This window comes from Pagrus pagrus (assembly GCF_965226575.1).
Source record: "Pagrus pagrus genome assembly, chromosome: 13".
NCBI lineage: Eukaryota > Metazoa > Chordata > Actinopteri > Spariformes > Sparidae > Pagrus > Pagrus pagrus.
Genome location: NC_140197.1, coordinates 12,031,541 through 12,044,366, shown reverse-complemented (window position 1 = coordinate 12,044,366; position 12,826 = coordinate 12,031,541). Strand labels below are relative to the sequence as shown.

At 44.0% G+C, this 12,826-nt stretch overlaps 1 protein-coding gene across 1 annotated transcript; it reads left to right on the top strand.

The window, feature by feature from the left end:
• The first annotated feature begins 7,374 nt into the window (after positions 1 to 7,374).
• On the top strand, positions 7,375 to 11,624 carry actb2 (actin, beta 2). Its single transcript, XM_084371342.1, has 6 exons — positions 7,375 to 7,483; positions 8,931 to 9,060; positions 9,318 to 9,557; positions 9,971 to 10,409; positions 10,519 to 10,700; positions 10,813 to 11,624. The coding sequence occupies exons 2-6, from the start codon at positions 8,938 to 8,940 to the stop codon at positions 10,954 to 10,956; spliced, it is 1,128 nt and encodes a 375-aa protein (XP_084227468.1). The 5' UTR covers positions 7,375 to 7,483; positions 8,931 to 8,937; the 3' UTR covers positions 10,957 to 11,624.
• Positions 11,625 to 12,826: the final 1,202 nt, after the last annotated feature.

Here is a 12,826-nt window from a genome sequence, read left to right as displayed (position 1 = left end):
GAGAGGAAGGAGGGGGTGAGGCAGGAAGGGGGTGAGGGGAGAGCGGTGAATAGGGCTTCCCTCTCTGAAACTATGACCAGTCACAGATGGCAAACAATTGGTCAGCTAGTCACTTTTCAACAGGCTGCAAAGAGCAGAAAGAAAGAAAGAGAGTCATGTCATGAAAGAGGAGAGGATGGACATGCCTGCTTAGCAAGACTGGGGAATGGAAGAATGAGGGAAGAAGAGAGAAAGAGGGGGCGTCCAGCTGACGGACAAAGCTTGTCCCTGCATCAAAAACTGAATAGCCTGCATTTTAAAGTAAAGGTTCACCGTGTTGTGAAGTATGATTATTTGCGTTCTTGGATGAAAAGATTGATACCATTCTCATATTTGTCCATTAAATATATGTAGCTAGAGCCAAAAGCTTAGCTTAGCTTAGCACGATGACTAGAAACGGGGAAACAGCTAGCTTGTCTCTGTTGAGAGATCGCAAAATCTACATCATTTCGATCCCCATTTGCATCGTAACACTGGCAATTTTCTGAAGTTTTCACTTTACCTTTTAGATGCGTTTGTAAAATATAAGGCTACAGCCCGCAGCCAATTAGCTTAGCTTAGCATAAAGACTGTTACATGCTGGCATTCCGACATCCCAAAAGTCCAACATACTGCCATTCCGACATGTCACCATTCCGGCATACCACTATTCCGACATGCGAACGTCCCGGCATTCTGACAAAGTTTCACCATAATCCGCAACCCATAACCCTAACCCTTTTAAAAGATGTCGGAATGGCAAGGCATTTAAAAAAGAAATAAATACCACCATTCCGACCTTAGGAGGCAAGAAATGTCGGAATGATGGGATGTTTCATTAAAGGTTTAAGTGTTGCCATTCCGACAATTAAGGCCTAATGTTGGAATGGTGGTTGCCTCCCCATAAAGACTGGGAAGAGGGAGAAACTGCAACCTAGAAAATATGCAACAAGATTGAACATGCGAAATACACGCATGTTCAATCTTGTTTGTTTAATCTGACAAAAACCCAAGTGTAGTTTTTTAAAGATTATGTGCTGGCCATGAAATATTCACCCAAAAAACATCCTCCCAAAAGAATGTTATTGTTATTTTTTATGCTTCTTCACAGATTAACCTAACAACATATAACATATTAGTTAGTGGGCTTTAGTGGTGCTAGTGGGTGGATTATTTACCTTTCCCCAGACCCAAACTAGCTGTTGTTGACGATCTTTGTGCTAAGCTACACTAATCAGCTGCTAGCTCTAATTCCAACAGACAAACATGAAAGTAGTTGCAATCTTCTCAAGAAACACTCAGCAGGAAAGTCAATAAGTGCACTTTACAAAAAGTTGAAGCATTCCTTCCAACTTCCTACCTGTAAGTTACACTTTTACACACACATAGAAAGAATTAAGTGAAGCAAGAATGAAACTCTTGTGGGTGACACACGAGATGCATTTCCAGTATGACATAACATATTTCCCATCATCTTCCTCTTCTCTGTCTATGTCTTCACTCCACTCAGATGCCATTTGAGGGTTTTATCTCTTGCTCTCATCTCACCCTCATTGTTTTCTACCCCTCTCTTGATGTCCACATTTCCAGGCCTTAGCTTTCAGCCTCACTCAAGGCTAATTACGACTAATGTTTTTTGTATTGAGCTGCAGCCTTGCAGTCTAGTTGCAGTAAGACTCAAGGCAGCAGATGTTTGACTCTGTCTGTGTGTGTGTTTGTGAGGATAATAGATATAGTATTCATGTCCACCCCCATGGCCAGCTTTACCCATTAGCAAAAGGCCTTTCATGGTTGCTCTCCCCTCCCCCGCAAACACACACCCACATACACACCAGAATGCCCTTGTTTATAGCCTCAGCTAGCCAGTGCCATGAGTACAAAATATCAAATTCTGCATATTAAAGAGCAGCACAAGAGGAAGACGAGGTGACACCATAGATGTAGATACAGAGGAGAGAAGAGGAGGTGTTAGGGGTGAATTAGTCAATGATGGCCTTCTTAGGTCGAGAGTAAAGAGAAACTTGCGGCATCTCAACTCATTAGAGGAACAGGAAGCGATGGTGGGATGGGTTTAGCAACGCAGGGAGTGGCAACGCTGCAGAACAGACTGTTTGTTCTCTGGTGCTACTGGCTGGATGGCTGGTTACCTTATTTGCAGAAAAAAAAACCTGAGCTAATGACGTCACACGTGGGTGTCACAACAGCTTTAATTCACTGGTAAACAGTGAGTCCACACAGGCACGCTCACAGACACACACGAGGATACTTTAAAGGGTCGTGCGTGCATGTTTATGTCTCTGAACTATAACTCTTATTCATGTAGTTGAGTGGTGAGAAGTCACTGGAGCCAGGTCTGTTGTTTGACCATAGGACACACATGTAAGAACTCACTCTGATCATATATCCATATAAAGCTTATCACCGAGCTGTGAATTACTCATATAAACACTTGCACTGTCATCAAAGATAGCATTGGGTTATGATTAGATGTTGTCATATTAGTTCTTTGACCTTTGAGTCTCGCACATAAACACATGTGCTGCAGTGGTCAGTTGGTTACTGATTGACTTATCACATGGCAACATTGATGGTTGACTTCAGAGGGAAGAAAGCAAAATGTCAAAGTGCTCTCCTGCAGTTGCTAAACACATAATGGCTTAATAAAGGATAGTTACAATGTACTTCAGCTGGACAGATGACTTCCCAAATAGACATTCCTTTACTGGGACATTTCGTTCTTGCCGAGAGTTAGATGCAAAGCTTGATACTGCTCTGATGTGCCTACGGTAAATATGAAGCTACAGCCAGCAGCAGGTTAGCTTAGCTTGGCATACAGACTGAAACAGGGGGAAACAGCTAGCTTGGCTCTGTCTCATTGTAATAAAATCCGCCTCGTAAAGTCAGCACCACTGAGGTTCACTACTGAACTACCTGTGTGTCTCTGTTGAATGCCAGGCAGTATTCAAGAAATAGTTCAGCACATAGCTTTCTGTAAAAAAATAAACATGTTCAGTCATATTGTATTAGTTTTTGGCATTTAGACCTGTTGATAGGTTGATTTTGTTACCTTTGGATGTGGCTAGGCTAGCTGTTTCCACCTGTTTACAGTCTCTGTGCTTTGCTAAGATAAGCTAAGCTAACAGCATCTGCCTCCAGCAACACATTTTTTCTACCAGCTAGACTGGGTATCAGTCTTATTTTTACTATCCCCTAGGTTAAATGTCTGTCAGAAGACGCAACTAATGTTTACATTCTAGAGTGACGTGACTGTTTTGCCCCGGTATATACTGGCACCTTTTAGCCCTGTGTTTATTCAATAGTCAGGACACAACCCTGCAAACTTTTGGTTAACCATGCTCCAGAGCAGAGCCAGCAAGTCCTAGGCTGAAGACTGGGTTAGCCCACTTTAGGGCTTTTCACAACACATATTCTTAGCCTGAGGCCATGAGATGATCCTGGGATAATTTAGCTCCTTTTCATGTAAGCCCAGGGTAAACCTACGCCCAGGCTGAAACATGCAGCTATGTTAACATTTTAGGATGTAATGTGACTACTCTGTTTACTCTAGCCCTGTTTCACACTGGCACCTTTTAGCCTTGTGTATAGTTGATTTTCTGGGGGTAGCCCCACAAACTCAGGGGTAACCCTGCTGTGGAGCTGGGCCAGCAAGCCCAAGACTGAATTAGGGGTTAGCCCACTTTGGAAAGGGCCAGGATTGGGCCAGTTTTCTTAGCCTGGGGCTAACCGCTCCCTTAGCCTGGGAGTAGAAGGTTCTAAGCCCTGGGCTGAGTGCAGTGTAAAAAAGCCCTTTTGAAATGTGTCAGGATTGTGCCAGTGTAGGGCTTTTTACACTGCACTTAGCCCAGGGCTATAAGCTTTCTCAGAACCTATTAGCCCCAGGATAAAGAAGCTGATAACCCAAGGCTAAGAACGCTTGTACAATCCTCGCACATTTTCATTGGCATTCTTGGGGAAATAAAACCAAGACGAACAACTAAATAAGGTAATAAACTATAACAAAGTGGTCCACAAACAGTTGCTTCAACGAAAAAACTTGTTTGTGCAGCGTGGCCTTCAAATGTAAAGGTTGCTATAGGTGAGTCACTGTCAGAGCACTGTGGATTTCAACTGCATTCGGTCCATGTCAGTTCCAACCAACGACATGTTTGGGTAATGATATTCCAGGTTGAGCCCTCGGCCTCTTGTATGCCACACAGAGAAAAGGTGAGCGGTAACAACAAGCATTGAAAAGCAGCTGAACAATTCACCTGGCTGAAAACCTTTGTAACCACTGACTCTGGCCCCACGTTGGCTTCCACCAGTGGCCGCTCGGTCGAGCCGCTGAACATCCTTTATGTAGGAAAATACAATATATAAATACACGTATATACACAGTCTGTATATAACACAGGCAGTGTTTTTACCTAAGGGCACATGACTTTAACAACTAAATTACAGTTATTTGCAGGAGCTCCATAACTTTAAATGACCGGTTTAAGCCCAGAGCTTCCACTTGTTGCTCTCTTTAAAGTGTCACTTAGTTTGATCAGTGGTCTATTTAGATAACCACGACTCATAGTAATAGTCATTATACACAACACCTCAAGTGTCTGTGTATAAACTCTTGTCTGGATGAAAAACCCTCAGAAAAATTCATTAGGTGGCTCTATTGCACTAAGCATCTTGGCAGCGAGGTCCAGGTTCAGAGAGACTGCATTTCACTGGCACCCGGGCTGTAAACAGACACACACACACTGTTATGACACATGAGAGGAGTCTTACTGGGACAGTATTCCAAGCACTTGGATAGTAGAAATTCCCAGTGAGGAGTGTTGACAACACACCACTTAACCAGAGACCTCTCACTTACCATCAGTGGTCCATAAGTACATGCATGTCTAAAGTCCTGCTTACCTAAACTGACTGAAACTTGAACTCTAGCGTCACTCTCTATCCAGGATTTAACAAGAAGTGTATGTCATGCTATCTAATGTTTTTCACCTGAATCACAGTAGGCTGGGCCGGAACAATGAGTCACCCATGTAAGTATGTGCAAACGTATGCCTATAAAACACACTGTGAACTTGAGGGGCACTCCCTTGAGGCCAGATTAAACATTTCTTAGCCAATCCCTGTTTACACCCTTACAGCGACAACATGCAGTCCACTTCAGCTGGACGCACCTTTTTTATAACATTCCCTCATCACAGAAACGCAACTTTATGACGAGAATAAATGAACGGATAGGTCAGACAGAGACAAAGAAGGATTGTGATTTGACCCCCTAAAGCAGCTTGTTTATTCAGTTATTGAAAATGTAAATATTTCTGAGTTTGTATTATTGCCTCATTATTATTGTAAATATTTGAATTCTGAGTTTGAAGTGCCCCTTGAATGATGAGATTCTAGGCTTGTAAATCAATAAGTGGGCTCAGTAGACCTTTGATCACCTTGAACGCTCTTTGTTCCATCTGTAAAACCCTTCAGCAGCGTCCAAATGAGACTGCACGGATGGTAAACTGACAGCTCTAGCTCTGATTGTTCACTTTTGTCAAATAGTTATTTAAGTCTAGGAACAGGGCTAGAATGAATCCCTGTGAAATGAAATGTTCTGATTAGCCCTTCAGACTCTGCTGGGTAAGCCAACGCCATCTTCCTGCATATTCAAAGACTGCTGTTTCATGCTGTTCATGCCCAACTGTAGCTAATTTAAAGGAGTCATATGAACCATGTGAGCACGACAATAATCTTGATTTTAAGCCATTTTAACAACAGGAATTAAGGCAAGGAGGCGAAGAAAGGGGAGAAAGATACATAGGAGTTGATGCAACTGAGAGAGGAAGAGGAAGTGGTGAAAGAGGAAGAGAAGAAGTTGTCTCAGTTGCCACAGTTAGAGCTTTAAATGGCATTGAGGACGCTCAGTCATTCTTCTAGCGTGTACACTCACAGTTAAGGAGCACAAAATGAATAAAAGTGCGAGCCAGATCTTTTAAACGAAGGACAAGATAAATAAGGTAAAGATGGAGGAGAGAGGAGAGAGAAGAGGGTTAAAGAGGAGAAGAGAAAAGCACACACAAGTGGGGCGGCATAATTATTGAGCATGGTTTGAATGTGTATGGTACCTTAACATGGCTGTGAATCAGGGATGGAAATTTGATCAGCCTGTAGGCCCCTGGCTAGCCTCAAATTTAAGTCTGAGATAGAGTCACGTGGGCCTCATTAGTCAGGATGTGAATGAGGCAGAGGGTGAAAGCCCCTGAAATTTCCACTCTTATGGTAATGCAGTGGATCAGGAAGTTGAACAAGGAGCGGTGTGTGTCTGGGTTTTAATTAATAAAGGTGAATATGAGAAGATGGTGTGTCTGATACTGGGAAGAGCCTTGGCACTTCCTGATTCATGGGTGCACAAGACATACAATAGCCGAGGTGTTTTCTACATGATTGAAGGGCAGCTGAAACAGCAACTGAAAACCCCTACGGGACTTTCACTCATTTTAGTGATTTCTTTGTAATTTTCACATTTAGTGCACTGCAAGCAGAATGCAAACACATCCCATTCTGTCTGTAGACGACACACCTTTGTCAAACCATTGTACTACAGGCAGAGAAAGAGAGAGCAAGCAGCCAGTGACAGGATATTCAGGAGGAGCCCAAGACCATGTAGCCACGAACATGAATGCTTGATCAAAATGAACATTATCAGCGAGCAGTATGGGGAAGGGGTGGCCTACATAAGTGGTCATTCCCCAGCCTGTGGCAGGGCAGCTCCACCACGCTGTGTGTGTGTTATGTATGTCATGTGTTTGACCTGGTGATGCAGCGGCTGCGAGGCCCACTGAGCTCACAGCCGAGGGCTTTCAGCGACGGTGGACAGCGACATCAGCGTCGCCACCTCCGTCCTCTGTAATGTCTGAAATATCAAACAGCATCAGGTTTATCGCTGTGAACGAGGACAGCCTTTGGATAACATGTCCTGGGCCATTGCAGGGAGGAGTCCTCGGTGCAAAGCTCTGTCAATTATCATATTAGTTTGTGATTAACTGCTCAGAGCAGGTGTAGAGAAGATAGTTTCACACATGTGAAAGTTTAGACATCATTAAAGCGGTATATAAAGCAGTACATGAGGAGATTAAGCTTACTAGGCCTCACAACATCAATCCCTTCCCTTTTATTTTCTCCAATCCTTTGCTATTATCGCCTCCCTCTCTCTCTCTCTCCCTCAAATCGCGAGCGCCCAGTGCACCACAGTGTGCACGCGACGTGCCCCAGTGAATGACGCTGGACCAATCAGAGGGCGCCATTCCGAAAGTTTACCTTTTATGGCTAGAGCCGGGCAACTGACGGAGTATATAAGGCATGCGCCCACAGCTAACAGATTCACTCTGAGCGCCGTCACACGCAGCTTGTGCGGGATATCATTTGCCTGAAACCGGTTCCCTTAAAGCGAAAAGCCCCCCACCCAAAGGTAAGAAGACAGAAACTATTTGCATATTTCCAATTGTTGGCTAATATTTGGCAAGTAAACAATGAGTTGATTTGTTTTTCGATGCTGTTGTCTGAAATTTGTAATTTTTGATATGGAAATATGGCAGAGACCACGAGGTTCTTTGTCCTGCCATTCACCACTGAACTGCTAATTTAACTTAATGATTTTGAAAAATATAATTATGATAGTGATGTTTGCTTGTTTTAAATGTATGCATTATTAACGGCCAGAGACGGTTACTTTGCGACAGGTGCCTTTGGATGTTGCCGGCTTATGGTTAATTATACTTAATAAGTTGACAGTCTCTGTAAAACTGGGTTTGCCACCGTGTAGTTTTGCAACATTTGTTGTCTTCGATGTTGGCTCATATCTTTCACCCAGCAGGTTAGTTTGAAAGAGGCTTTTGAGTTGAGGTCGTCTGGATCCCGGCTGCTCCCTTTGTGCGCCCGATGCGGCGGGGTGTGACCTACTTTAGCACATTAGCCTAGCCACGCCATGCTAACACCGCCCTTCAGACTTGCATCAGTAGTGGTCTTAATCAAGATTCTTTTTTTTTTTTTTCACGGACACTTGTGCACATTTCTTGGGCGTGTTAAATTTCGCCTATTCATCTGAATAATTTACATTTATCATACTTCCTCAAATCCTTAAATGGCAAAGAAAAGGAGGCCTGCAAAAATCATTAATTAGTTAATAGAAAAGTCCTGCCTCGCTATGAATAATGTCGTAAACTCGCACACAAGGAAACGGGGAAACTGCGGATGACAGATGATCCACTCTAAGTAAAGGCGTGGCTTTCAGGAAATGGAGCATCAGTCAAGGACTTGTGGCCCATTGAGCCAACGTATGACTTCATTATGCAACTTTATTTCTTTTAAAGCCAGTGGTCAGTATTTAACGGTTGGGGCAGCGAATACATTTGAAAACAGTTAAATTGTGAGTAATAGAAGTAGTCGTGTGTCAGACGGCCGGTAACGCTAATGAATGAAGCAGTTGAGGGCGATGATGACGCAGTGATATTGAAGCTTTCAATCGGCATTAAAAAACCAATGCGAGTGAGTAACAATGGGAGGTGGCGACGGAAGGAGTCGCAGTGAGGTGGAGGGAGTGGTCGCGGGTCTGACGGTGTCGAATGTTCCTTTTTCTTGTGCTGTACCGTTATCTGGCCGCGCGCCATGGCGCCGGTAGCCGCAAAGCTGCTCAAAACCGAACCATGTCCTTATATGGTAATAACAGAATGCAGCGCCACTTCCTTTTGTCTGGCTTTGGTCGGAATGTGGGCCACGAGCTCCACCCAGCGGCCAGTCTAGTGAACTGCGGCTGAGTTAACAGGAAGTGAGAGCTCAGAGTGTACAGCGGGCGGAGGTGGGGAGGGAGGTGGATGTGAGACTCGAGTGTTTAACGGTTCTCTGCTCCCTCTTAACAGTTCAGCCATGGAAGATGAAATCGCCGCACTGGTTGTTGACAACGGATCCGGTATGTGCAAAGCCGGTTTCGCCGGAGACGACGCCCCTCGTGCTGTCTTCCCCTCCATCGTCGGTCGCCCCAGGCATCAGGTGAGATAAAGTCAAAGTCACGACGTGAATAAATATTTGCAAATTTTAATTTGATATATACACTAATGTCCTAATGTATAATTAGCAATTGTTTTCTTTAGTGCCAGTTAAATGGCATTTGTTTTAATTGATCTAAACATAAACTACACATTCATTAGGAAATTGTAATTTGTACCCCTCATTATATTGCCTGTATCTGGATCTCCATGTTTCAGTGCTGAATCATAGTTACTAAACAATCTTTCTCTCGTGTTCAGGGTGTGATGGTGGGTATGGGCCAGAAGGACAGCTACGTTGGTGATGAAGCCCAGAGCAAGAGAGGTATCCTGACCCTGAAGTACCCCATCGAGCACGGTATTGTGACCAACTGGGATGACATGGAGAAGATCTGGCATCACACCTTCTACAACGAGCTGAGAGTTGCCCCTGAGGAGCACCCTGTCCTGCTCACAGAGGCCCCCCTGAACCCCAAAGCCAACAGGGAGAAGATGACCCAGGTACACACCCCTCCTCATACACATGCAGAGTTTATAGCATATCCAGTTTATCCAGACAGCATAATGTCAGTTCTAGTTCCCTCATTTCCTTCTTAGTCTCCTTTTCCATTCTCACTTGCTCATTCCTCCCTCTCCTCCAGGACTTCTCTCCTATAAGATGATCTATCATCAACAGGTCTCTCTTGACTGTGTGCCTTTTTTATCTGCACTTGTGTCTTAGCTGAGTCAGTAGATCAGCACCTATTAGAACATCTGACATGCACAAGTGTGAAGGGATGTTGACTTTCTGCACCTGTTTTCTACTAACTTAAATCTCAGCCTCACTCTAATGCATGTAGCGAGTGCAGTGGCCACAAAAGTTAAAGACTTTCTGCTGTGACTGAAAACTAAAATGTTGTGTCTTCTTCTTGCAGATCATGTTCGAGACCTTCAACACCCCCGCCATGTACGTTGCCATCCAGGCTGTGCTGTCCCTGTATGCCTCTGGTCGTACCACTGGTATCGTCATGGACTCCGGTGATGGTGTGACCCACACAGTGCCCATCTATGAGGGCTATGCCCTGCCCCACGCCATCCTGCGTCTGGACTTGGCCGGCCGCGACCTCACAGACTACCTCATGAAGATCCTGACAGAGCGTGGCTACTCCTTCACCACCACAGCCGAGAGGGAAATCGTGCGTGACATCAAGGAGAAGCTGTGCTACGTCGCCCTGGACTTCGAGCAGGAGATGGGCACTGCTGCTTCCTCCTCCTCCCTGGAGAAGAGCTATGAGCTGCCTGACGGACAGGTCATCACCATCGGCAATGAGAGGTTCCGTTGCCCAGAGGCCCTCTTCCAGCCTTCCTTCCTCGGTAGGTTCCTTACTTGAGCTAAACATGCAATACCCACTAAAACATACTAAACTCTTATGGTTGCCATCACTTCACAATTTCCTAACAAGTCTTTCACATTTGCTCTCAGGAATGGAGTCCTGCGGAATCCACGAGACCACCTACAACAGCATCATGAAGTGCGACGTCGACATCCGTAAGGACCTGTATGCCAACACTGTGCTGTCTGGAGGTACCACCATGTACCCTGGCATCGCCGACAGGATGCAGAAGGAGATCACAGCCCTGGCCCCATCCACCATGAAGATTAAGGTGAGCTGATGTGCTACAGAGCCAGCAGAGTAGCATTTTGTCTGACTGGTTGAAGGTGTATTTGAACGAAATGCATTGGTGTCCTAATGAGTTTTTGTCTTGTCTCCTGCAGATCATTGCCCCACCTGAGCGTAAATACTCTGTCTGGATCGGAGGCTCCATCCTGGCCTCCCTGTCCACCTTCCAGCAGATGTGGATCAGCAAGCAGGAGTACGATGAGTCCGGCCCCTCCATCGTCCACCGCAAATGCTTCTAAACAGACTGTTCCTCCTCCCCCTCCCCAACCAAACGCCCAACAACTTCAGCTCTGTGCAAAACAACCACACACCACACATTTCTCATACACACTCAGGCGCAGAGCCTAGATGACCAACTCATTGGCATGGCTTCAGTTATTTTTGGCGCTTGACTCAGGATTTTAAAAAACTGGAACGATGAAGGATACAGTAATGTTTTTGGCTAGGTTTAAAAAAAGCACCCCAGGGTTCTGCAGTTGCATCTGGGGACTTAAAAAAATGTACATTTTGTTTTTTCTTTGAGTCATTCCAAATGTTTGTTAACTGCATTGTTCAGATACATGATTCCAAATGTTAACTGCATTGTTCAGACACGTATTCGCCTCTGTGAAGGCTGCCCAGTGGTTGGCGCATACTTAAACATGGTTGTAGTATCGCTTGTATGTAAATTATGTCTGGGTTTTTTGTACTTTCAGCCTTAAAAATATCTTGGTCCTGTTAATTTTTTTGTTTTTGTTATGCAAAACCCAGTCGTGACCTCTTCTTCCCCCTGTTGGAGGTTTCATCCCCGGGGTGGTGGGGCAAGGGGTCTCGAAGTGATGGGGTTACAAGGGGTGCCAGACCGGTGGGGCCAACCTGTACACTGACTGAAACAATCCCAATAAAGTGCACATGTGTTCCGACATGATGTCTGACTCTTGTCCTGCTTTATCTAAAATGGTTCATTTGTCTTTGAATGTCACTTCAACTTTTTGAACTTGCTAAACACTGCCTAGACTAATGAAATGACATGTTTAATGTTTGAAAATGTTTTCTACAGAAACATGACTGCATACTTCAAGTGAACTAAATTTGTAGTACAGCATTAACAGCCCTAGCTGCTTCTGGCTCAACCTGCAAACTACAAAAGATTAGAATATCATTCACAAACCACTTTACTTTTACATCATATGAAAACAGGTTGTGCATTTAGGCCTCTAACTCAATATCTGGAGGAAATCTAATCTAAATATTTCAGCTATAGTTTTAGATTCTTGAATACTAAGTTACATTAGTAACAAAGGATTTATATTATAAGGGCTCAGATTTTGTGCATTTGGATCTAAACTCATGGCTCTGATCTCTGGCCAGAGGCCAGTGGTGCATTAAAAGAACTATTTTAAAAACCTAAATTTCACAGCCCATCAGTGGATGCAGAGGGCAGAACATTTATTTTAAGTGTGTATGCTAATACATTTGTCTGACATGATTATATAAAGACCATAAATTAGTTTCTAATCCATATAGACATAAATGAAGACACCATTCTAGGCAGAAGGCAATGTGGGTTGACTTCACAAACATGTCATGAAGTTAACCCTGATTACACCTGCAGCGTAACAATCTCACCTGTTCACAGCTTCTCAGTCCAACAACTGAAGGAATGCTTTTTCCTGCCAGAAACATGACATAACTTCCAGTTTAATCTCAGTGGGAATATTTTCCTTTGGGCACTTAGTTTTAAAGGACAAGTAATTACTTGAAAGTGTGCTTGTAAACCTGAGACGAGCCCAAACCTGCAGAAAATATCAACATCAATTCACCTGTCTCTGTGTTACAGAGCATTCTGATGTGAATAGAAGCTGTATAAATCCTGTATCACAGGACAGAAATGACTTTATACTCAAAACATGCATTGTGTTTGAGTCAGGACTGAGACACACTGAGTATTTCACAATGTCATATCTTAGATTACACATGGTGTGTGCTGTGGCCTTTCAAAGCACCTGGACCGATCCTATTAGAACAGACTTGTCATCTACACAAACCCTCCTCATCCATCAGTAGTGCTGCAGACTGATAAGGCTTTTATCTCATTTTTTAGTATAAAGAGTATGAAAAATTGTGTAT

Coding starts and splice junctions, on each gene's coding strand:
- actb2 (XM_084371342.1), top strand. CDS start 8,938: ATGGAAGATGAAATCGCCGCACTGGTTGTTGACAACGGATCCGGTATG. Junction 10,410..10,518: donor CTTCCAGCCTTCCTTCCTCG/GTAGGTTCCTTA, acceptor ATTTGCTCTCAG/GAATGGAGTCCTGCGGAATC. Junction 10,701..10,812: donor CATCCACCATGAAGATTAAG/GTGAGCTGATGT, acceptor TGTCTCCTGCAG/ATCATTGCCCCACCTGAGCG.